The 27,087-nt window shown below is 41.2% G+C and overlaps 1 protein-coding gene across 1 annotated transcript in view; it reads right to left on the bottom strand.

The window, feature by feature from the left end:
• Nucleotides 1-6,782: 6,782 nt before the first annotated feature.
• CDCP2 (CUB domain containing protein 2) overlaps nucleotides 6,783-27,087 on the bottom strand; it is a 40,821-nt gene continuing 20,516 nt past the window's right edge. Inside the window, 5 exon segments of the mRNA XM_070748533.1 lie at nucleotides 6,783-7,100; nucleotides 11,239-11,417; nucleotides 15,022-15,375; nucleotides 17,576-17,917; nucleotides 25,959-26,306. Of these exon segments, the coding sequence (XP_070604634.1) occupies nucleotides 6,783-7,100; nucleotides 11,239-11,417; nucleotides 15,022-15,375; nucleotides 17,576-17,917; nucleotides 25,959-26,306 (1,541 nt within the window).

Here is a 27,087-nt window from a genome sequence, read left to right on the forward strand (position 1 = left end):
GTACTCTACCTGCTGTGCAGTACTGCACTCTACCTGCTGTGCCACTTAGGCTCTTAATTATGCAATCTTCTGACAAGCCAAGCCAATGGGGAAGCCAGGTTCACCTCACAACTGGCAGTAGCGGATTCCTATCAGTACAGTTGACGCCATCGTATTGGTAGCAAACATTGAGCTGCGCCACACAGCTTTGTATCTCTGGTGTGTGTGTCCGAGGGAGATTTCGCTTTTGTGCATGCGCAAGAAGCAAAATCTTGTGAGGGGACACGAGCGTGCGTTTTTGGCAATTTTTTTGCATCTGCACATGCGTAAAAGCAAAAAAAGATCGCCAAAATCTGTCTCTCTCGTGCGTCCCCTCACAAGATTTTACTCCCTGCCCATGCACAGAAGCAAAATCTTGTTCGGTTGCACGCATGTGCTTGCTGGAGACAAGGAGCTGCAGCACAGCAACCCACGCCCGAAAACTTGCTAACTTATTAGCTGCAGTACTTCATTTAACAAATGTGGCAAGAAAAGGTCGTAAAATGGGGCAAGACTCACTTAACAAAAGTCTCACTTAACAACAGAAATTTTGGGCTTGATTGTGGTCGTAAGTCAAGGACTACCTGCATTGGACTGTAAAACTAGCTTAGCCTTTTGCAAGATGGCGCTGAGGAGCCTATTTCAATTGACACATCTGTGCTTATAGTACCATGTTATCAGTGATGGGCTCCTATGGGTATAGTCAGGTACGCAGTATCGGTAGAAAAGGTTTGGTCAGGTATGCAAAACCAATAGAAAAATTGTGGGGGGGTTTTCCTTCTAGGCTCTGGGTATGTCTTTTCTATTGCAGAAAATGAGGTTGAATGTATATAATTTTAGAAGAGCTGTGTGTCTCTCCATGTGTGTAAATATACATAGTTTATATAGTAGATAATGTACATAGTTTATATAGTAGATAATGTATATTTTTGCATGTTACACATATGGCATATATACATAGAATTAAATAGTATATTTTGGATTTCAGTAATAGTAAATAGATAGGGAAATTGTATCTCTGATGCGAGGTGAGGCCAGGCATGTTAACCGTAACCCAAACCATTGACGTGAGTGATGGGCCACCTTTAAGCCAGTAACATGACCTTTAAGCCACCCTCAGTCACATGATCCCCACGCCACTCCCACCTGGTCACATGGCCAGCAAGCCACGCCCACAAAATAAGCCACGCCCACAGTGTGGTAGTAAAAATATTTGTAGTCCTTCACTGCATGTTATGTTCTTATGTTACCATAAAAACTTCACACAGTTACTTATGATAGGATTTCACTTTCTGTACCACTGCAAAAAGTACAGGGCCCTTTGTTATCCAGCCATGATGAATAAAGAAAAATGCAGCTACAAAGTTGGGTAATGGGGCCAGTTTTGTGATCTGTGTGAATTTTATACCCTGGAACCAAAAATGGCTCCTTTCATGTCAGTGAACTGACTCCAGTTGCCCTCTTGCCCAGAGTTAATGGGTCAAAAGTTTGAAAAGGCTCCTAGATGTGCTGTTTCAACACTTGTTTCAGAATATGTGCAGATGCTTGGAAGTGTAACGAGTCGCTCTTTTGCATTCATTTCTATAGATGGTGTTCATGTCTGCCAGCCTCTGCGAAGGTTTTCTGGATGGATCTTGGACAAATGCAGAATGGCATTTCTGCTATTAGCTTCCTAAGCAAGGGTGGTCAGGTGAATTACTGTGATTACACTGAGAGTAGTAGAGTAAGAGGAAGAAAGGGAATAAGTTGATAAAGCTCCTTTAGAGTTAAAAATATGAAGTCTGTATTCATTAACGAAGAAAGGGTTTTTTTTACAGCAGGTCATGAAGGAATAGGCAAGCAGAATGTGGAAAGGAAGTGGGAAAATTGATACAAATTGGAGTACCTGGCTGATAGCTAGGGCAAGGTAGAAGGAGCATGTGATGTGCATTAAAATATTTGCACTTGGTGCCCAACTGCTTACCAAGCATAAGTTGAAGGGTTGATATTAACCCCCAAGCCCTAAAGACCATAAGGTTTATTTGAAAGTCTTCTGAACCACTATACTTTTGGTTGGTACACCCCCCCCTTTATATTGTGCTAAACTAGTTCTCGCAGCTGTGAGTATGTATAGTATAATACAGTGGTATCCCCCCCCCAAATCTTGGTCTAGTATTCCCAGCAGAAACACTTCTTATGCTTCTTATGAAATAATCAATGTAACTTTTTCTTCTTCTTTTAGTTTTTTCAGGATGACTGTTTTTTATTCAGCCCCTTGGTTTTATTATTTACCATGTATACAGTGAAGGGCTGCAAAAAGTTTTACTACCACACTGTGGATTATTTTTTAGGTGTGGCTTGCGAACCATGTGAACAGGTGGGAGTGGCTTGTCTATCATGTGACCGGGGGTGGTTTAAAGATCATGTGACTGGCTTAAAGGTGGCCAACTTGACGTCACTCACATCAAGGGTTTGGGTTTGGGTTAGAGTTAGGGTGCCTGGCCTTTCCTTGCCTCAAAGAGATACAATTTCCTTACTATTACTGAAAATCCAAAATATACTATTCTATGTATATATGCCATATGTATACATACATATTACATAGAGGCACACAAAAATATACATTATCTACTATATAAAGTGATGTACACACCCCTGCACAGCTCTTCTAAAATTATATGCATTCAACCTCATTTACTGCAATAGGAAAAACATACTCAGAGCCCAGTAGGGAAAAAAAGAAAAAAAAATCAAACTTTTTCTACCAGTTTTGTATACCTGAACGTACCCATAGGAGCCCATCACTGCATATATATGTAGTACTTCTTGAACAAGTGCAAGATTCTCTGTATATTGAGTCCTAACAGCAATCCTTGAAGAAAAGTTAGGTTTAGAGACAATGGCTGATTTGTGCAATGTGCCAAACTATTTACCGTAATTATGGTTTATTGGATAAACCATTAATTGATTTCACACATTATATAATGTTATAAATCAGTTTATAAACCATAAGTCTGGGTTCGCCTTTTCCTTACAGTGTCTCATAATTCAGTTGTTCTGTTCATTTAATAATGAAATGAAGTGTATAATGAAACTGAGCAACAGGTATGATGGGTTTGTAATTTAAACAGGTGCGTCAATGCTTAAGAAAATGGGAATATTTTTCATATTTCCTTTTCATTATACTGCCCCCCTCTTGCACTACTGACATACCTCACAATATGTTTTGTTGAATCACAAAAAAACCCCGGCATCTATACACCCAGTAAGTACTATATTCACATCTGACAGAAGAAAGATAATTACATCTTTTTAGAGGTCTCTAAGGTCAATCCTTCTTTCTAGTCTCAAAGTGATAGTTATATTCACAGTCATTGACAAACCTTAAGATGTGCATTTATTGAAGCTAGTTTAGACTTCTTTCCTAGGTCTGAATGTATACACACCAGTGTTTCCTTAATGAAGCTTAACACAGTTGGCAAATATTTCACTCATAAATCTGTCATTTACCAACAAATTGGCCCAATAAACATTGACTCAGTGAAAAACCCTGATAATGAAAGCTTTCTTCATGAGGAATAATGGACAGATTGTCTTTTTTAATCTGTTCCTTTTATCTACATGATTGCAAGTGTCAATAAATCCACTTGCACAAAGTCTGAATAATACCATAGGATACTACACGCTTCCCTGGTTGTTTTAAACAGATTTCTGGGTGACTATGGAACTGCATTTGATATATGCAAAATAATATCCAATCCATGCATTTGTTTGTTACTGTGAATGCAGGGATATTCACTGAAAGTCATAAAAAAAGTCTAGATGGCTATTATGACAAGGTGACAAGCTCCTTTTAATGTTTGTCCTATGGACTAGAGTCTTCAAACTTGGCAACTTTAAGACTCTCTCTCTCTCTCTCTCTCTCTCTCTCTCTCTCTCTCTATATATATATATATATATATATATATATATATATATATATATATATATATGTATCAAATGTTTTTAGCTGAAATTTTTTAAAATTAAGGGAGACTAGGATGGAACCATATATATATATATATATATTCGTAGATTTTCACGGGTACAGGTATGACGGTCTTGGTATATTCGGGTTTCTTCCCGTGTAGGATTTGGAAATTTCTGGCGATGTTTCGACGAGGTCCCACTCGTCATCTTCAGGCTGGTGTTTCTGTCCTTGTTCTAGGGCAAACACTGCGAGACCTGAGCTGCCTTCCTTCTATAAATACTGGTGGCTGGGTGTGGTATGATGGCTCAGCAATTGCCTGCTGTGTAGAAACTTCCTGGTGAGTCAGTGGGGTAACATCTGGGGTCGTTGATGTAGCTGAGGTATGCTGATTAGTTAATGGTTGTAGATTAGGCGTGATATCCTGAGTAGTTGGAACTTGCAGGCTACTTGATTGTTTTGCAATGTGTGTTCTGAGTCTGGTTTCTATGGCTGGGATACGTTTGAGGGCTGGTTTCCAGATGTCTGGTAAGCGGGAGGTATCCCGCTTGTTCATATTTTGGGGATGTTTTTCTATCTCGATGGCTTCCATGATTATTCTTTTGCTGTAGTGTTCTGTTTTGGAAATTAATTTGGTACTGTCAAAATCAATTTCATGTGCTGTAGTTTTGAAGTGTTGGAAAAGGGAGGAGAGAGAGAAAGAGAGAGAGAGAGAGAGAGGTAGGTAGATGTGGGTGATATACCAGGGGTTTCCAACAGTAAAAACATATAGCCCCTCCCTGGTACAAAGCTGAAGGGATCAGATCCTGTGGCCTAGAGGTTAATTCTCTGCCAGAACAAGGCCAAAATAGCGCTATCCTAGTCTCCCTTAATTTTAAAAAAAATTCAGCAAAAACAATATACCAGGGTGAGCCAACAGTAAATCTATCTATCTATCTTTCTATCTTTCTATCTATCCAATTGGATCTAGCAGGGTTCCAGGTCCCACCTGGTAAACAGTACCATCAGGTGGATCCCAGGAAATTTGCCTTCTCTCTTGCAATGCTTCTCCTCTGGAACAACATACACACCATACACATTAGCAAGTCATAGCTCCTAGAAGATCTCATTGTTCATTGAGCATAAAGTTTGGAAATCAGCTATGGTTTTGTGCTGATTTGCCTGCCATCAGGAGAAATAATTTGCCTACCATCATTTCATTAATAATTGTGGTTTGTATTGTTTTGTTTTTATTTAGCCATGGTGGCACAGTGGTTAGAATGCAATATTGCAGGCTAACTGCCCACTGCCAGGAGTTCAATTCTGATGGGTCCAAGATTGACTCAGCCTTCCATCCTTCTGAGGTTGGTGAAGTCAGATCCCAGATTGTTGGGGGTAATATGATGGTATTGTAAACCTCTCTGTCTCAGTTGTTGCAGTTGAAGGTGAAGTAGTTGCTAACAGGTAGGACATTTTGTTATATGATTTTAGGAACTATAGTTAAGTCGGAATGGGGATAACAGAGTTGTAAGTTGTCTAATCGAAGAATTTCAAGTCTGGCAGAGTAAGGTATTTTGTTGTGAGAAGAAGAGTGAAGGACTCGTCTTATGAAATATTTCTGGACTCTCTCAATTGTGTTGATGTCAGATATGCAATGTGGGTTCCATACAGGTGAGCTGTATTCTAAGATTGGCCTGACAAATGTTTTGTAAGCTCTTGTTAGCAGTTCAATATTACCAGAGAAGAAGCTGCGAAGAATTAGGTTAACAACTCTTAAAGCCTTTTTGGCAATGTTGTTGCAGTGGGCCCTAGGACTTAGGTCATTGGATATGAGTACTCCAAGGTCTTTGTCAGAGTGAGGGTCATCAATAAGTACTTTTAAGATGGACAGTTATACACAGTGCATAAATTTACAGACATCTCTAAAATTCTGTTTTCATGTTGTCATTGTGGGATACTTGTTGTGGTTAGATCTGGCCCGGCTCCTGCCCCAAGGACTGTGGATGTGGGGGAGACATCCACATGCTACAGGCCTGTTTTACCCCCGGTGGAATCTGATGATGAAGGCTCCTCTGACCAAGAAGACATGAGTGACAGGGAGGAGGAGAGTGTGGCAGACAGCTCAGAAGGAGATCAATTATCTAGCTCCTCCTTGGATTCAGAACAAGAGTTAATGATACAGCCACGCATGCGGAGAGCCATGCATAGGCAACAACAACTGAGAGATTATTATCAAAGAAAATGAGGCCACCTGTGGTTGGGTGGGGCTGTGGTAATTAGTGAGGCTGCTATAAAGAGCAGCCTGTGGGTTTGGCCATTGTGGAGGATTATCTGATCGTTGTGTTTCATGACTGCTTTACTGACTTTGACCTTTTGTGTGCTGATTTTTCCCCGCTTTGAAACTAAACCAGAGCAAAATGTGTTTCACTTTGTGAAAGAAGAAGGACTGTGAATTGCCTCACAGCTGCAAGCTAAGTAGCACAGAACTGATAAGGGACATGTACAAATTACCAGTTTGTTTGGAGACGAGTGCTCTTTGCTATACCAAAAGAGGGCTTAGTTTAAGTGAATTTTCATTATAAAGAACATTGTTTTGAATTTTCAAACGTGTGTGTGTCTGAAATTCGTACCTGTGAATTTTTGGGAGGAGTGTACCAGAGAGCCCGACAGAACAATACTGAGTGTAGATTAATGAGAAATAAATGAATTCGAACAACTGTAGAATCAGGTTGTAGCATAACGAAATTGACAAGAGCGAATACCTTCTGAATGCACCGTAAACCAATAAATCAAAGAAAGTGCTCTAAAAGTACAGGAGGAAAAGCAAAGAGGCAGACACCTATAATAAGACTAAGCCAACAATAGCAATCACCATCAGAACCCCAGCAAGGACACAGATGCTGATAAAGACAAAGTCGCTGGTATCTTGAGCCTTGCTCTCATAGACATCTGCTACTCCTACATCCTTTGGCTGAGACTCTACCAGATTCTCAGCATACTGGTTCAGCCTGTAGGGATTAGAGCCAGAGATCAGATTCACAAGGGCCTCTTTCCTTTTAGGCTCACATTGCACTTCGTATTGGTGAATATCCTCCGGGTTTCCATCGGAAAAGTCGATGTACAGAATGCTGACAATCACAGATGTGTTGTTTCTTTTCTAAACGAGGCAAGGAAAGAACGGGTTTTAAAAATAAAACAGTTCTGGTACACAGAGCTTTGAATACAGATAAATAAGGCCATTAGACCAAGCCGAAGATGGGCTACTACAAGTGACAAATTATGGCTTTCAGCATTCAGTCCTGTAGTGCCAAGCGGGAAGCAAAACTGGATGCTTTTCGAGCCCTTGCTGGGCTCCCGGGCACAGCTTCCCAACTGCATTTGGCTTGAAGATTCATATGCTGTGCAAACCTAAAAGGAGACAGGTGGCAAGGCGACTTTACAAACAGGTAAACTTTATGCGGGGAAAATGGTGCAATAATTTTGCAACTTCTCAGTGGGATAAATGGGCAGGCTGGCTAGAAATAATACTAAGCTTTGTGGGTGTGCAGATGAAGTTTTGAGTAAAGAACAATGCCAATATTTTTGTGATCGCATACTGAGATAAAGATCCATTTAGAACATGTTGTTAAATGATTTAAATAGAACCACGGTGTGCAAATCATTTAACTTGCTTGGGTATTTTTATTTCTGGGGTCATCGCCGGCAGGGAAATCTTCTGTACCTGCCCTAATGAACTATAAAAGGACATGTTTTTTTGGTTGTGGTACCTCCCTTGTGGGACAGCTATCTGTACAGCCCTGACCTTTTAGGCCTTTGGGAAGGCTATACAAATCTGTCCCCCCCCCCAAGTTTTAAGGGAACCCCCATATAGGACTCTTTGATTGAAGATAATGCATGAGCTGCCCCGGCTTGTGTATTTATATGTTTGCTTGTACTTGTATTCATGATCTTTTTATGGTTTCCTAGTGTGTTCCACTCAGAATTACAGTAGTACCTCTAGATACGAGCTGCTCCACATGCAAGTACAGTGGTACCTCGAGATACTAGTTTAATTCGTTCCGGACCTGGGCTCTTAAGTCGAGCAGCTCTTATCTCGAACGACTTTTCCCCATAGGAATTAATTCCTAATTTTAATTGGTTCCAGCCCTCAAAAAACTCACAAAGTTAGTCTAAATTATGCAGAAAGACATGTTTTTAATGAAGAAATGTACATGTACATATAAATGAATAATGAAGTTTCTTTCACTTAACTTGTAAACTTTCTTAAACTTTTAAATTTACATATGTTCAACTTCTCTGCCACCCAATCCTGTAGGACAGAGGTCCCCAACCCTTTTTGCACCAGGGACCGGCTTTAAGCGATCAAGAGAGGAATGGGTGAATGAATGGACGGAGGGTGGGAAGGAAGGAAGGAAAGAGGGAAGGGACAGGAACAGAGGAAGGAAGCAAGGAAACTTATGAAAGGGGAGAGTAAGAGAGGAATGAGTGAAGGGAGGGAGGGAGGGAAGAAGGTGGGAAGGAGAAAGAAAAGAAGAAATAGAGGAAGGGAAGGTAAAAGAGAGAAAGAAAAAGAGCAAGAAAGAAAGCAAGAAAGAAAGAAAGAAAGAAAGGGGGAAGGGACAGGAACAGAGGAAGGAAGCAAGGAAACTTATGAAAGGGGAGAGTAAGAGAGGAATGAGTGAAGGGAGGGAGGGAGGGAAGAAGGTGGGAAGGAGAAAGAAAAGAAGAAATAGAGGAAGGGAAGGTAAAAGAGAGAAAGAAAAAGAGCAAGAAAGAAAGCTGCAAGCACCCCCCCGAGCCCCCCAGGCCGGCTGCAACCTTTTAAAACACGCGCGCCGCTTCGCAGCTGTCTCCTGAAGCCGAACACGGAAGTTAGCGTTTGGCTTCAGGAGACAGCTCCTTGGCGCTTGTATCTCGAATTTGGGCTTGTAAGTAGAACAAAAATATCTCTCCCCTCCCAGCTCTTATCTCGAGTTGCTCTTAAGTAGAGCAGCTCTTATGTCGGGGTTCCACTGTATTCCAAATTACGAGCCGCGATGTGAGCGAAATTTCTGTTCGACACCCGAGCTCAAATTCGGGATACGAGCCGAGCTTCCACTAGGTGGCACAAGAATCTCCTTGCTTCCAGTTATCTCAGCGTGAAAAACAAAGTCTAAAGGCATTCGTTCGAGATGCGAGTTGATCGACTTACGAGCTCGGGTCTGGAATGAATTAAACTCGTATGTCGAGGTACCACTGTATTTGCTTAAGACTGCTGGCATTATAAAGTTCTTAAATAAATAAAATAACATAGATGAATTGAAATACATAACATAAACAACCATCCTTCCTTCCCTCATGTTTATGAGAACTTAAGGCTGTACTAAAATTCTGCGGCCAATCTGATTATCATGAAGTGGGACATCCATTATGACTTTAAAGAAACCCCTTAAAAATAGCAGCAGGTGAATGATACCTTAATTGGATTGGGGAGCGAATGGTGTCCCTATTGAGACACCGTCTATCTAGAAGCAGTTCATTATCAATGGAGTATTTTCTCTCAATGCAAAGAAGCAGAATGATCAATAGGATCTCAGTAGGAAATGAGAGAGTTAAGTTCCATTTCCCTGCCTGTGGTGATCCCAGAAATAAAAATATCTAAACAGACTAAATACAAAAGATGGAATGTTAAATCTAGTTTGGCCCTCTGTTTTTTATTATATTTTCTGAGTATGTTTTAAATAAAAAGTGAACATCTGGAATTATTTTGCTTAGTAAACAGACTATAGCTTTCCATATGAATTAATGCTTTTCTTCACAATTTCTTATTTTTTTTAATCAATTCTTCAAACTATCAGCCAGAGAATGAAAATGGACTTGTGTCCTTGAAAGAAAGTAAACGACAATCACCTTTCTTGTATAATATATAGGATATGGAAGAAAGAAAGAAAGAAAGAAAGAAAAGAAGAGAAGAGAAAAGAAAGAAAAGAAACGAAAAGAAGGGGAGGAGAAGCGTACAACCACAAATTAAATTAAATAATAATACAGTAATAAATTAAATATAGAGGAAGAGCCAATATCCCAATGACTACTTCACCAAATGGATGCTTCAATAGGACATTGAGCAAAATTGGACTCAATTTCCCAGTTATTGGGTGAGCAATTGGATTGCATTTAACCTGTGCCTTTTGTGTACCAGAAAATCCCTTTGACATTTAAAAAGGGAGCTGTTTCTGTTTTTCAGTTTATAAAAACTTTGGGTTTTCCTTTTATCGTGTGGTGTGTGTTTTCCTGGACTAATTACCCTGTAATTACGGGCGGTTGAAACACGCCAGCAGAACATGTACATTTAATGCATAAAAAGGCAAGTTAACATTTTCTTTTATCTTCCACTCTAAAATATTAGAGACAGGTTTTTTATGAGTATATATATACAGGAGGAGATATATAACTATAAATAATCTTTTGTGTGCTACATTGAGCGAGTTCCTTGGCAATATACTTTGGCAATATATCTAGGACAGATGATTCAATATATTAAATAAATATCTATATTAGATGACCTATTCTTCAGTAATAATTATTTTCAACTTCAGCCTTAATTGTCCAATGATATGAGTATATCATTGTTGATTTCATGAACATATTAGTCTTGCCGTTTCGAATTACAGTGTTCCCTTGATTTTCGCGGGGGATGCGTTCCGAGACAACCCGCGAAAGTCAAATTTCCGCGAAGTAGAGATGAGGAAGTAAATATACTATTTTTGGCTATGAACAGTATTACAAGCCTTCCCTTAACACTTTAAACCCCTAAATTGCAATTTCCCATTCCCTTAGCAACCATTTAGATTATTACTCACCATTTGTTTATTTATTAAAGTTCATTAAAAAAAATATTTATTAAAGGCAGATGAAAGTTTGGTGATGACATATGATGTTATCAGGCAGGAAAAACCGTGGTATAGGGAAAAAACCCATGAAGTATTTTTAAATTAATATTTTTGAAAAACCGTGGTATAGACTTTTCGTGAAGTTCGAACCCGCGAAAATCGAGGGAACCCTGTATTTGCGCTCATCTAGCAAAGCAAAGGAGGACTTCAGAGGATTTCAGGGAAGAGGATTTCCCTCGCGAAACCTCTGAATCACATTCAGCAGCAGATGCTATCATGATCAAGACGTTACAGGAGCAACGGACCTTTCTATGGTTTTCATAACAACACAACTGCTGCTGTATGTGGGAGGTGGTTAGACAGCTCCTTTCATCTTGGCTCAGCATTAGTAGCTAACACTCTGCCCTTTCCACACAGATAATGTACTTGCGGTTCCATGCCACAGGTTTCAAATCTTGCATGTATCCGAAAGGTCAAGCCAACCACTTGTGCAGGGCAGGAGGGGACTCCTAAGTAGATTTTATTTCGCTCCAGCTGGGCCAAAGACTCTGTGGGGATTTGGATTTGAAACTCTGTTCTTGTGCAGCTGACGTTCATAGGGACAACTACATTGAGGAGAAACAAAACAAAGAAGAAATCTCTGAAATAACAAAATCATAACAAATAGCCAGTGAACATCTCTGGAGTTAACACACCTGGCACAACACTATCTATAAAGGAGATGACATCCTCCCTTCTAATCTCAAGTCCTACACATGCACCAAATCCCTATTTGATCCAATTTTAGAGATAATAAGCCATATTTGTCTACTGCAGTGTTTCTCAATTATTTCCTGTTACATCCCCCCCCCCAGGAAGAAGTAAACATTTTGTGCCCCCCTCCAACTCTCTGCCAGGATGATTGTCTGCAGTATTCAACACATTTTTGCTGAAAAACTCAAGCGACTTATCAGTGTGGTTGAGGGGTAATGTGTTTAAGTGATGCTTTAATTTATTTGGCTTCATGCTGTCCACTGCCAACATTTTTAGACACAGTAAACATACCGGTCTTTCCTTGTCTCCCACCGTAGTCACAGTGAAGCCAAGCGCTACATACACTTCGTCATTATTTCCTCGTCTTAGCTTTTGGGAGACGTATGTTTGTCTCATTATCTCTGTTTCTCTTCTCCTTTCTTTTCATCCTTGTTAAATATTTTTCCATGGTGTCTCTTAAGCGTTTGTTATCTGCAGTTCATATCTTCTACTTTGTGCTGTGTGCTGTGTGCTGTTGTTCGATGCAAAAAAGACCTACTCCCTGTGGCAAAAAAAGCACATTCCCTGGGGTCATGTGCCCGCGTGGCATCACTCCATGCCCGTCCGCGGGGCCCACCCCACTATTTGAGAAGCACTGGTCTACTGTATGGTAGATATCATGTGGTTTTTGCTACAACTTCCCATGTACTCTCCCATTGATTATAATCAATGTCGGCGACTACTTCAGCTTCAACCACAACAACACAAGAGTACACAACAGATTTAAACTTAATATTAACCGCTCCAAACTTGACTGTAAAAAAATATGACTTCAGTAACCGAATTGTCGAAGCGTGGAACTCATTACCGGACTCCATAGTGTCATTCCCAAACTCCCAACTCTTTACCCTTCGATTATCTATGGTTGACCTATCCAGTTTCCTAAGAGATCAGTAAGGGGCGAGTACAAGCGCACTAGAGTGCCTTCCGTCCCCTGTCCTATTGCTCTCCTATATCTCCTATACCTTTCTTCAATTCCTATATCTCTTCTTATATTCTTTCATTGATATGTTCTATTACTATATCTTCTTTTCTATTCTTTCTTAGATATATTTTACTATGAGTATCTCCACTATAACCTTCATCATGTATTTTACTATGTGTATATATATATATATATACCCACTAAAACCCTCATTGTGTATTGGACAAAATAAATAAATAAAATAAAATAAATATTTTGGGAATCTATATGAAATATAGTAACCCAGAGAGCTTTCTGCTGACATTAGATTCTCTGGATGTGACAGTCTTGTGAAATTGATCAGGAAACACGGTTAGAATTGGGATCTCATGACTTCAAGGTTCCCCAAGTAATTGGTGCACAGCAAAAGGGTGCTGCTGCTGTTCTTAAAAACATGACCAAGTATAGATGTCTCTGTATCAGTGTTTTTCAACCAGTGTGCCGCGGCACACTAGTGTGCCGTGAGACATGGTCAGGTGTGCTGCGAAGCTCAGCTTCCAAGATCAGAACCTGAGCTTCATTCTTCCCGCCTCCTTTTTCGCACCTTTGGGGCCCAGCGGGAGAGCGCTGGCAGCAGCGGCATTGGATAGTAGCCGGGGCAGTGGCTGTGAGCGGGAGCTCCAGGTCAGAGGCACCGGCAGCGCCCCGCCCAGCTGGAGATTCCCTGGCGGCACCAGGTAGTAGCCAGCAATGTAACAACCTTTTCCAGGGCCGCGCAAGGAGCCGGGCGTTGGAGTTTGGGGTGGGGAGCAACGAAAGTGCGGAGGCCGGCGCCGCGGCCGCCCCCACCCCCCAGTGCCTCCGGCCCCCTCACGCCCCTGGCTTCTTGCCGCTGATGCCCACCCACCCGATCCGCCCCTTTCTCCAGCTCCTCCCGTAGCGGTGGCTGCAACGACGGCGAGCGCTCGGAGAAAATTTTCTCACAGAAAATTTTCTCACAGCGGAGGTTTTATATCACCGGCAGCAACAATGTAAGCAGATCATCCATTTAAAGGTCTAAATTTTCAGGACCAAGTCAGACACAGAAATATGCCTTCATTAATTGTTAAATAAATCATAATATAAGTAAGGATTTAGCAACTAAAATAAGTGACAGTGATAACATTATGGAACACTTTAACATATAGAAACTGGTTATATGAAAGTCACATGGGACGAAATAGTGCAAAAATTGAGAATTATGAGTACAAATATAATAATAAAAACAAGGAAGAAAACAACATTAAATCCAGCTACAGTTTCTTCCATACGTTCCACACAAAGATCAAATTAACAGTATGTTGGCAGCTGAAAAAGCAGGTTCAGCAATTAATATGTAACGCATGCAATAATGCTACAAAACATACAGGAAACCATGCCCAAAACACAAGAATCTATAACAAAAACACAAAAAGGTTCATTTCTAACCTATTTATTTTGGGGTATTGAGGGCCCAGGGCAAAGGAACAGTTAATGCTGAGCTATTGCCTTCTGCAAACACATAACAGATGGGTCCTAGGCCTATTCCTTTATGAGTGCAGAGCAAAGACATGAGTACTTATTCCAGGACCACATACTTTAGCTAGAAGAAAATTTTAGAAAAATGCATCTATAGTTTGAGATGATGCCACTGATGTGTGTTTGTGGAATAATGATTAAACACAACTCTTATACATAAATAAGGTAAAAATCCTGTATTACATACTGGACATTTTTAACCCTCAAAATATTAAGACTGATATATGTGTGGATGTAAATTAAGACAGAAAAATAATTGGCAAAGAAAGTAGATGGTTCTGAATATCTCAACCTGATTCTAAATCAGCTAGAAAAATAAGGCAAGCCAAATAATGAAGTTGTCTTCATTTATGCTGAATATCTCTGGAACTGCTCTCAGGCCATAAAAATGGACATTCTGCTAGTGTAGAAAAAATACGTATATAACCAATATTAACACAATAAAATACAAACAAATTCTACAGTAAAAATAAAAGCGTATATGATCGGCAAAATCAAAAATGCTCATAAAGACGCAGTTCCTGGAATAGTCAAGAAGTTGCTGGAGCAACAGGAGATCTATTCGTGGTCATGTAGAATTTGGGTGACGGTGGGGATTTTTCCAATTAAAAAATTCAAATCTAGAACAATGAAAAATATATCTTTAGCAGGTTCTAATTCAAACTGGAACCTTCTGGTACACTTAAGAGCTTGTTTATGCATAATAATGGGAAAAATAAAGTTGGCTGACACCTATAATTTATTTATTTATTGGATTTGTATGCCGCCCCTCTCCGTAGACTCGTATACAATGTATGAATTAGTTACTGTGGATGTCATTATTCAGGGAAAACTAATTTCCATATAAGTAGCCTTCTAGAACTTCTGTGAGCTAATTATCATCAAACTATTTTGCTTTCCTCTTGATCCTCACATTTTATTTTATTCCACATGGTTTATCTGATAATAGATCTTACCTCCAAAATATGCTACCGAGAACCCTCGGTTGGCTGTATTCCTGTCAGTGTGGAGGACCAACAGCAAGTTGTTTCTACTGGATATAATTGGAGATAGCATTTCTCTCCCACACCACTTTCCTAGCAGAGATGCCTTCTCGGTACCTCCATCAAACACAGCCAAATGGTCATAATCACAACCATCTGTCAGGCTGTTCCGTCCCTCGAGATCCAGGTCCAGAAAAAAAACTTTGATTCGATAGCCCAGTGGCAGCTGGATGGTCCACCGACACTTAATATTATTGGGGTAAGAGTGTGGATATTGAGGACTGGAGAAATTTCCTTTGACAGCAGTATACACCTCCTGACATGCACCTGGTTGCAAGGGGAAAGAACCAATGAAATACAATGGCAAGCAACAAAAAAACATTCATTTTATTGTGTAGGATCACCTGGATTTTTTCCCCCTTCAAACTTCTTCTTTTACTTCAGTGCATTTTAAAAATAGTTTTCACTCTGCTCAGACTTGGTTTGAAGCTATGATACAAGGGACACATATAATAAACCATTAAATTGGTGGCCTAACCCAGTGTTTCCCAACCTTGGCACCTTGAAGATATTTGGACTTCAACTCCCAGAATTCCCCAGCCAGCATTCGCTGGCTGGGGAATTCTGGGAGTTGAAGTCCAAATATCTTCAAGGTGCCAAGGTTGGGAAACACTGGCCTAACCTACAAATAGCTAGAGCTGGAAAAGTGGGCCACTATGAGTAGCTGATAGTAGGAGGCAGTTATCTAATGCTATCATTGCCAGAAGCCAACATCATGAGAGTTTTATGCTGCAGTTTGGTCTAACATTGTCAGCCATTCAAGACAGACCAGATTAGGAAACCAAAGTCATGTGCGCTAATACTACTTTTATTATAAGGTTATAGTCAAGTCTGAATGCATTTCCTCCCCCCATCTTATCTTCTTATTAATTGTTCTGCCGGACTCTCTGGTAGGAGCCTCCCAAAAATTCAAAGGTACAAATTTCAGACACACACACACGTTTGAAAATTCAAAACAATGTTCTTCATCACAAAATTCAAAATAAACTAAGCACTCTTTTTGTATTGCAAAGAGCACTTGTCCCAAAACAACCTGGTAGTTTGTACAAGTCCCTTATCAGTTTGTAAGTACTTAGCTTGCTGCTGTGAAGAAAGTCACAGCCATTCTTCTTCCATGAAGTGAAACACACTTTGCTCTGCTTTGGTTTCAAAGTGGTGAAAAGTCAACAAACAAAGGCCGGAGTCAGCAAGACATTCATGAAACACAACGATCAGATAATTCTCCACAACGGCCAAACCCACACGCTGCTATTTATAGCAGTAGCACTAATTAGAGCAGCCCCACCCAACCACAGGTGGCCTCATTTTCTCTTGTAATAATCCTTTAGTTGTTGCTTCCTATGCATCACTCCATGCATGCGTGGATGTGTCATTAATTCTTGTTCAGAATCCAGAGATGATACAGATGATTGATCTCCTCCTGGGCTGTCTGCCAAACTCTCCTCCTCCCTGTCACTCAGGCCTCCTTGGTCAGAGGAGACTTCGTCGGCAGATTCCACTAGGAGCAAAACAAGCTCCCATATCCACCTGCACATTCCTTGGGGCAGGAGTTGGGCCAGAGCTAACCACAACATTAACTAGAGAGGGTTTTGTCTGAGACAAGTTACTCAGGTTACAGTTTTGGCCCAAATTCAGATTTCTTTTATCTAACTGTCCCAGAGATGCTTTTCTAAAAGGCAACTAGACTTTCTTGGGTTTTTTTCTCCGTTTGAAAATGTTTCACTTCTCATCCAAGAAGCTTCTTTGGTTCTTCAGAGGTGAGATATTTTTTAATTTCATGCTTCCTCGTCACCATCACTATCCAAATGCCTGTCTTTAGCCTGTCTTGTAATTTTTATGTTACTGGTATTTTTAACTCACATGTTTTGTGGCCAAGCTATCTTCTAAATATGTGCCACATATCCTAAGATGGTCTAAAGCTTAGGTTCTCCAGAATAAATAAATGGCAGTAAAATAATGATAACTTTATCAGATGTAAATGAATAGTAGAGTTAATGCCATGTTCCTTACCTAGCATTGGGGGAGTCATATTAAACATTAAGATTCATTGGGAAGGCTGGAAAACTTTGAATAAATGAGTTGATCTTTGTTGACTTTAGAAGAATGAAGCTTTCTTTTTCAAGAGGCAGAATTTCATATTTTGGGCAAAGAATAGTGAATATCTATCATTGGACACAACCAAATCTTTATTATGGGCAGAGAGCAGCATAAGAAAAATGAGACAATTTTTTAAAAGCTAAAAACTAAAAAAAGTCACACAAAGTTTAAAAAAAAACTTTACAAATACATTTTAAAAAGTATTGTGTATATACTTTTTTGTATATATCACATGTTTTTGTATATGTGTATATATATTTCCACAGGTCTAAAAATTATTTGGATTTGATTGCCAAGAAAATTTCAAAAACCATTTCATCATTTAGCATCATAATACTGATTTATGATAAATATTAAACTTGTACCATACCTGAAAAGAAATATGCCTTGAAGCCTTTATTAGCAATGTTAAAATCTGATTTGAATACCACCAATAGCTCATGTGCAGAAGATACCACCTCTGGAGGTTTCGTGTTTCCACAGTAGTAACTGAAAAGTGAATCTTCCATTGTGGGGCCATCAAAGATGGCCACATAGTCAAAATTACACTGCTCGCTGTGTTCCATCTGGAAGTCAACAAAAATCAGTTTGATGACAGAATCGGTTGTTCCCTGGATGACCCAGTGGCACTCAGCATTGTTGGGATAATTCTCTGGGTAATCTGGGCTTGTGATTGATCCAGACAATCCTGTGAGCACACCCCCACAAACATCTGGAAGCAAGAAAGTACAATACATATTAAAATAAGACACAGAGATAGAAATAACAAAAGTTCCTATGTGAATTCCAGGTGCATTCCTTCATTATCACAGAAAATAATCCTACCGAGGCAAGGAAACACTGGAGGAATAGAGGAAATGAGAAGTGCTATGGATGGGAGGTAATGAACAGGAATGGTATGCATGCACATACAAAGCTGAAGGGAGGAGATCCTGTAGCATTGTAATTCTCTGCCTTACAATGCAAAAAGGCTGCAAGTTCAAATCCCAGTGAGGGTATGGCTAGCTGATGAGGCCAGAACAAGGCCAAAATGCATTTTCAAATTACTCAAGACCCACCTATATCGCCAGGCATGGGGGAACTGAGACACTTCCCCCAGGCTTTTATATTTTACGTTTGGTATGTATGTGTGGTATGGTTTTAATTGTTGGGGTTTTATATATCTTTCCTTATATATCTAATATTAGATTTGTTTACTGTTATATTGTTTTTATTATTGTTGTGAGCCGCCCCGAGTCTTCGGAGAGGGGCGGCATACAAATCTAATAAATTGAATTGAATTGAATTGAAATAGATCTATCCTAGTCTCGCTTAATTTTCAAATTCAGCAAAAACATGTGACATGTATATATGTATGGGAGGGACTCAAGTCTGGAGGTGGGGCATCCCAGCGGCTGGCGGCAGGTTGGTAAGGTGAAAAAAGTTCGTAAGAAGAGGCAAAAAAATTCCGAACCCTGGGTTCGTATCTCAAAAAGTTCGTATGACGAGGGGTTCGTATCATGAGGTACCACTGTATTTGAGGCCGGATATGATAAATAAAATTAGTGAGAGGCAGGAATCAGAAGCCAGAAAGTTCTCTAGATTATGACTGAATATAGGAGAATATATGTAGCTCAGGGTGGAATTATGGAGTCCTTGGTACTCACTGGGCTTGGTTGCTTTTTGTCAAACATTTCATTACCTTATTAGGTAACATCATCAGTCAGTGATGGGCTTCTACTAGTATGGTCAGGTACACAGAACCTGTAGGAAAAAATGATTTCCCCCCCCTTTTCATTCCTTCTGGGCTCTGGGTATGTTTTCCCTATTGCAGTAAATGACGTTGAATGTATATAATTTTAGAAGAACTGTGAGTGCAGTTTATATAGTAGATAATGTATATTTTTGTGTGCCTGTGTGTAATAAGTATGCACACATGTGGCATATATACATAGAATTAAATAGTATATTTTGGATGTTCAGTAATGGTAAATAGATAGGGAAATTGTATCTCTTTGAGGCGAGGAGAGGCCAGGCACCCTAACCTAAACCCTTGATGTTTAGTGATGTCAAGTTGGCCACCCTTAGACCAGTCACATGACTTTTAAGCCACCCCAGTCCCATGATTTTCAAGCTATTATCACCTGATCACATGGCTGACAAGCCACACCCACAAAATAACCCACGCCCACAGTACAGTAGTAAAATTTTTTGCGGCCCTTCACTGTCATCAGTGCTGACTATGTATATTGGAAGATTTAATATCTAAAAGGAGGGATATGCTACTTCAAGAAATTTGAAAAGCACTGAGTGGTGCTTATTTACCATCATTTCAAGAGGAAAAAAAACTAGTAACAAAAACATTGTTATGGCATTCATGCAACCCAAATAAAAACATACTTTTACTAATAACCCCAAATGCAGTCTAACTAAAAAAAAAAATCCTATCTTCAGATTGTTTACTTTGGAATAGTCATATTGAAATCAATAAACTTTCCTTCCGCATCACTAATGGTTTGGAGATTATGGCCAGGCTTTTCAATTGTTGGGTCATTTCTGCTTTCAATTACAGCAAGACAATAAGGAAGAAGCAATAAAACTACAATGGGAGGGAGAGCAGGATAAAACTCCAAACGTTTTCCTGCTGCTATTGGCCCCTGAGTGGGGAAAAAAAAATCCAGTGTTATTTCTGGATCTTTTGGATCAATGTTCATAAAATACCTTTGAGGAAAATGAATGGACATATTTGTGTGTTTGTGCGCTACTTAAAAATGAAATCATTAAGACTTTGCATTTTGCATTATACCATCTGATGATCCCACGATGCCATTTTTAAAGCTTTAATATAGAATGGTAACTGCTTTGGAGGGAAGTTTGAGCAAGGTTTCTGAAGCCGTTTGCAGTCCAAAAATGACTGGCAAGTTCCAGAAACAGTTCCTGTTCAGCTATAAAATCGATGAAGTGGTTTTTGCCATTTTGCCAGTTTCGTGCTAGGGCGAGGATTTCAGAGATGGCTTGCTGCCTGAGCGGTTCAAAACAGCTAATACACATCATGAAACTTTAATGAAATGTCATGTTACATTTATTTATTAAATTATATCCTGCCCTTTATTCAAGAATTCCCCAACCATTCTATAGAGCAGTGATGGCAAACCTATGGCACGGGTACCACAGGTAGCACGCAGAGCCATATCTGCTGGCACGCGATCTTTGCCCCAGCTCAGCTCCAATGTGTATGTGTGTATGCTTGCCAGCTGATTTTTGGCTTGCACAGAGGTTCTGGGAAGGTGTTTTTTGCTTCCAGAGAGTTTCCACGGGGATGGGGGAGGGCATTTTTACCCTCCCCTGGCTCCAGGGAACCCTTTGGGGAGAACGAAAAATGAGTTTATTGGGCCCACCAGAAGTTGGGAAATAGGCCATTTCCGGCCTCCAGAGGACCTCCGGGGAGGGGGAAGCTGTTTTCACCCTCCCCAGATTGAATTATGGGTGGTGGGCACTCACACATGTGCGTTAGCACATGTGCACACTCTTTTTATTTATTTATTTATTTTTTATTTATTTTGTACAATACACAATGAGGGTTTTAGTGGGTATATAACTATATACACATAGTAAAATACATGATGAAGGTTATAGAGGAGATACTCATAGTAAAATATATCTAAGAAAGAATAGAAAAGAAGGTATAGTAATAGAACATATCAATGAAAGAATAGAAGAGATATAGGAATAGAAGAAAGGTATAGGAGATATAGGAGAGCAATAGGACAGGGGACGGAAGGCACTCTAGTGCACTTGTACTCACTCCTTACTGACCTCTTAGGAATCTGGATAGGTCAACCGTAGATAATCTAAGGGTAAAGTGTTGGGGGGTTTGGGGATGACACTATGGAGTCCGATAATGAGTTCCATGCTTCGACAACTCGGTTACTGAAGTCATATTTTTTACAGTCAAGTTTGGAGCGGTTAATATTAAGTTTAAATCTGTTGTGTGCTCTTGTGTTGTTGTGGTTGAAGCTGAAGTAGTCGCCGACAGGCAGGACGTTGCAGCATATGATCTTGTGGGCAATACTTAGATCTTGTTTAAGGCGTCTTAGTTCTAAACTTTCTAGGCCCAGGATTGAAAATCTAGTCTCATAGGGTATTCTATTTCGAGTGGAGGAGTGAAGGGCTCTTCTGGTGAAGTATCTTTGGACATTTTCAAGGGTGTTAATGTCTGAGATGCGATATGGGTTCCAAACAGATGAGCTGTATACAAGGATGGGTCTGGCAAAAGTTTTGTAAGCTCTGGTAAGTAGTGTGAGATTGCCAGAGCAGAAGCTACGTAGGATTAGGTTTATAACTCTTGAAGCCTTCTTGGCTATATTGTTGCAGTGGGCTTTGGCACTTAAATCTTTTGTTATTAGTATACCGAGGTCTTTTACCGAGTGGGGATTATCTGTGATAATTTGATTATTCAGTTCGCATTTGGAGTTCAGATTCTTCTTCCCAATGTGTAGGACAGAGCATTTGCTAGGTGAGATTTGGAGTTGCCATGTGTTAGACCACATGTGGTACCCAAGGGAAAAAAAAGTTCACCATCACTGCTATAGAGTAAGTATAACTAAGAGAGGCTGGTTCAAAGACACCTAAAGAGCTTCTATGGCTGAGAGTAGATTTGAACTTGGTCCTCTCAAGCAGTGGTGGGCAGCCTAGGTGCACAGCTCTGGTAGGTCTGGAGCCATGCATGCAAGCAACCGGCAAAATACCAGTGATTTTCGCTGGTTTTTGGCTTTCATGCATGCATGGAAGCAAAGAAATAGGGGGAAATTGCCCAAACCTCGCATCCGTGAGCATCTTCTTGCAAGTGAGATTAGGGCGAAAATCACCGCTCTTTTGCTACCACGCATTATGGAAGCAAAAAAGTGGTGATTTTCGCCCAAATCTCCCTTGCGTGAGAATACTCGTTCTCGTGACCAAGTACTTAAGTAGAAAAGTTTGTAAGTAGAAGCAATTTTCCCATAGGAATCAATATAAAAACAAATAATGCATGCAAACCCATTAGGAAAGAAGTAAAAGCTCGGAATTTGGGTGGGGGGAGGAGGAGGAAGAAGAGGAGGAGGACAGTCGCTGCCGAAGGAAGAAGGTGAGGTGAGTTGAATAAAAAAAAATCCAAAACTTTTAAGGCTTAAAAGAAAAAAAAGAAGGACTCTGAGGCGGCGAGGAGGAGCACGCGCCTCCCTCCATTGGCTCTGGGCTGCCAAAGCCTCCTTAAGCACCACCTAAAGGCTCCTCTGGCAGCCCAGAAAAGCCCAAGATGGTCAGGATTAAAGGGGGAATGGCAGGAAACTGGCCAGGCCTTCGTGCCACTCTCAAATTTCCTGGGAAATTTTTCCAGGCTTAAGTAAAAAATGGTTCTTAAGAAGAGGCAAAAAAATCTTGAACACCCGGTTCTTATCTAGAAAAGTTCTTAAGTAGAGGCGTTCTTAAGTAGAGGTACCACTGTATCTAAGTCTGAAAAAGATGGCAGGTTGCTTTCTAGATGCCTTTGATAGTTTTGAAGCATTTCTCCAAAGGCCAGAGGAAAAGAACAAAACCGCATTCATTATTAAACTGATAATGTTTAAAGCTCATTAAGGAATAATTTATTGAAATGCAGAATAGTAGTGAAAGGACATACAGTGATCCCTCGATTTTCGCGATCTCGATCTTCGCGAAACGCTACACCACGATTTTTCAGAAAATATTAATTAAAAAATACTCCACGGTTTTTTTGCTATACCACGGTTTTTCCCACCCGATGACGTCATACGTCATCACCAAGAGTCACTTCTCTGTCTCTTTCTCTTTCTTTCCTGTCATTCTCTGCTTCAATCATTTTCTCATTTCTCTTTTTTTTCTCCCCTTTTTTCTATCATTTCTCTCTCTCTTTCTTCCTCTCTCACACTCTCTTCCTCCCTCTCTCATCTCTTTCTTCCCTTCTCTCTCTTTCCTTCTCTCTCCCCCCCTCCACTTGCCCACGAGAAGAAAAAAAGCAATCTCTGCCGGGCAGCTCCCCTTGTGCCCCCGCTTTGTGCCTGCCTCTTTTGGGGATTTTTTTTTCTTTTCTTTTTTCGCCTTTGGTCTCCCATTAAGCCTGCCGCTTGGCCGCCGCCGAGGAGAAGCGCGAGGAGGGCGAGAGAGGGAGATCGTGGCATGCGAGGTCCCTGCAGAGCAGAGGGGGTGGCTGAGGCGGCAGAGGCGTAGCGGCGGCGGCGGCAGGCGAGCTTGGAGCCTTGCTTCATCTCCTTCGCTGCAATACAAACGAAGGGGTCAGACGCAGCCTCGGCGAGCCGAAGGTTTCCGCGGCTCTGACCCAGAGCAGGAAGGGCTGGTGGGGGCGGCGAATCCACCTTCCCAGCCACCGGCTCCACCATCTGCGCATGCGCGGCCATTGAAAAAAAGGGCGCGCATGCACAGATGGTGTTTTTACTTCCGCACCACTATATTGCGAAAAATCGATTATCGCGAGAGGTCTTGGAACGTAACCCTCGCGATACTCGAGGGATCACTGTATTGATATGAATCAATCTAACCTTTGTTCCTTGCTTCTGTTAAAGTAGTTGTTTGCTCTATTTTGCTATGGTTAGAAATCATTTGTTAGAAATTCATTCTGTAAGAGAATTGTATCCTTATGAGCCACTCTTGTGGTGTAGCTTAGCCGAGTCTTCGGAGGGGGCGGCATACAAATCTAATAAATTATTATTATTAATTATTATTATTATTATTCCTTACATGCACTTTGTCTGTGTTTGGAGACAGTATTCACACAGATTTTTTTCTACTTTGGTCAAAGAATAAAATAACTGATATCTTTTTGCAAGCCTTGTCTTGACTGTCACTCTTTTTAGCATCTCAGTGGCTAGGGGAAAGTTCTGGGACCTAACAGTAACATATTGCATCTGGAATCATAGTCAGTTGTCCTGACTACAAGAGAAAATGCAAGCACCAATCAACCAAAAGAATTACAGTGATCCCTTGAATATCGCGAGGGTTACGTTCCAAGACCCCTCGCGATACTCGATTTTTCACGATACAGTGGTGCGGAAGTAAAAACACCATCTGCGCATGCGCGCCCTTTTCCCATGGCCGCGCATGCGCAGATGGTGGAGCTTGCGTGGGCGGCGGGGAAGACCCAGGGAAGGTTTCTTCGGGCGCCCAGCAGCTGATCTGCTCGCGGCAGCAGCGAGGAGCCGAAGATCGGGGTTTCCCCTTTGCGTGGGCGGCGGGGAAGACCCAGGGAAGGTTTCTTCGGCCCACGCAAAGGGGAAACCCCGATCTTCAGCTCCTCGCTGCTGCCCGCCCGCCCGCCCACCGCCCGCCGGCCCGCCCGCCGCCCGCCGCTCGAGAGCAAGAGGGGGAGAGATAGAGAAAGGGAGAGAAGGAAAGAAAGAGATGAGAGAGGGAGGAAGAGAGTGTGAGAGAGGAAGAAGCAAGATAGAGAAAGAGAGAGAGAAAGAAAGATGAGAAAGGAAGAGAGTAACGTCATCGGGTGGGAAAAATCGTGATATAGCATTTCGTGAAGCTCGAGATCGCGAAAATCGAGGGATCACTGTATACGAATTAAGGCATAGCATGCTTTAACAACCATTGAATTTGGGCAATACTTATAAGCATAACCTATGATTTGCAGAGCACGATGGCCAAGTTCGCACATCACATAAAGTCAGAATCAAACTAACTACATTATATCTTAGAGATGTGTGGGTCAAATGGTGGGTTTATATGTCCCTCTAAGCATTAATGTGGTTTACTTGATTTAGGCTTATTAAGATCCACAAACAGTTAGCAAATCAGTTTGCTTATACAGTGATACCTCATCTTACAAACGCCTCATCATACAAACTATTTGAGATACAAATCCAGGGTTTAAGACTTTATTGCCTCTTCTTACAAACTATTTTCACCTTACAAACCCACCGCTGCCACTGGGATGCCCTGCCTCCGGACTTCCGTTGCCAGTGAAGCACCCGTTTTTGCGCTGCTGAGATTCCCCTGAGGCTCCCCTCCATGGGAAACCCCACCTCCAGACTTCCATGTTTTTGTGATGCTGCAGGGGAATCCCAGCCGGGGATTCCCAGCAGCGCAAAAATGGGTGCTTCGCTGGAAACGGAAGTCCGGAGGTGGGGTTTCCCATGGAGGGGAGCCTCAGTGGAATCTCAGCAGCACAAAAACACAGAGGTCCGGAGGTGGGGTTTTGAGAACTTCTGTGTTTTTGCGATGCTGCGATTTCACTGATGCTACCTTCACTGGGAAACCCCACCTCCGGACTTCTGTTGCCAGCGAAGCACTCATTTTTGCGATGCTGGGATTCCCCTGTTGTGATTTCCCTGCAGCATCGCAAAAACACAGAAGTCCGGAGGTGGGGTTTCCTATGGAGGGGAGCGTTAGGGGAATCCCAGCAGCGCAAAAACGGGCTCTTCGTCTGGCAAAAGGGGTGAATTTTGGGCTTGCATGCATTAATCGCTTTTCCATTGATTCCTATGGGAAACATTGTTTCGTCTTACAAACTTTTCACCTTAAGAACCTCGTCCCAGAACCAATTAAGTTTGTAAAACAAGGTATCACTGTACATTGTCTATTGCAAAAATACCGCAGAGGGGCCTTTACGTATTGCCTGAAATTCCTTCATCTCATCCTTTGTAGAAACTTACTGCTTCTCAAGCACGTTATACCAGCAAAATGATACCGGTTCTATAATACTATTGTAGGATGTAGTAAGTCTTAGGATAAATCCAGGTGAAAACAATTCTGACCTTTTTGGTAAAGTGCTGAGAATCCTTGACTGGCCACATGGTTATCTGAGTGAAATATTAGAGTCATGATATTCCAGGATGAGGTAAACGGCGGAGGAAAACTTGTGCCACAAAATTTACCAAGTAGATTTCCTTGATCTTCAGAAACCCCGTTAAAAATCTTGATGTAATCGAATTCGCAATTATCATGATATTCCAGGTCGAAATGTTGAAAAGTGAGCAGTAGAGAGGATCCTTCTGTTACCACTATGAGCCACGTACAGTCTGTATCATACGGATAAAGTCCTGGGAAATTTGGGCTTGAAATATTGCCGTATGGTGCTGACAGAAGTCCACCACATTTAATGCCTACGGAAAATATTAATATTAGAAGAATAACAGATTAGCAACTAGAACAGCCGACATTTTGGATCTTGTCCCCTCTTGTTCTAAAACCTTGTTAAAATGCCTGCACCAATTGATATTCCCAATTAGTTTTTCCCCTTCCAAACTAACTGGACCTGACCCTGATTATTAAGCTTCAGGATAAAGAAACTACAGATGGTCCACAATGCAGCCGCGTGAACTGTTGTGGATGTATCTAGGTGCACCCACATTATACCAATTCTCCATGTACTGCACTGATCCTGATTGGTCTCCGGGCGCAATTCAAGGTGTTGGTTATTACCTTTAAAGCTCTACATGGTTTAGGGCCAGACTATCTTCGAGACCGCCTTCTACCACATAGTTCCCAGCAACCAGTAAGGGCCCACAGAGTTGGTCTTCTCCAGGTCCCATCGGCTAAACAGTGTCGGCTGGCGGGTCCATGGGCAAGGGCCTTCTCTGTGGCTGCTCCAACTCTCTGAAACCAGCTACCTCCTGAGATCTGGATACCCCCACCTTACTGGCTTTCTGTAAAGCTGTAAAGGCCTGGCTTTTCCGGGATACCATTGGGATCCGGCCATAAATTGCATGCATGGTTTTTAGCTCTTGGTTTTAAATTGTTCTTATACTGTTTTGTTAGATGTTTTTAATATTACACTGGTTATTTTTGGTTGTGAGGTGCCCAGTCTCCAGGGAATCAGGCAGCATGCAAAATAAATGAATGAATGAATGAACGAACGAACGAACAAACAAACAAACAAACAAA

Source organism: Erythrolamprus reginae, chromosome 3, assembly GCF_031021105.1.
Source record: "Erythrolamprus reginae isolate rEryReg1 chromosome 3, rEryReg1.hap1, whole genome shotgun sequence".
NCBI lineage: Eukaryota > Metazoa > Chordata > Lepidosauria > Squamata > Dipsadidae > Erythrolamprus > Erythrolamprus reginae.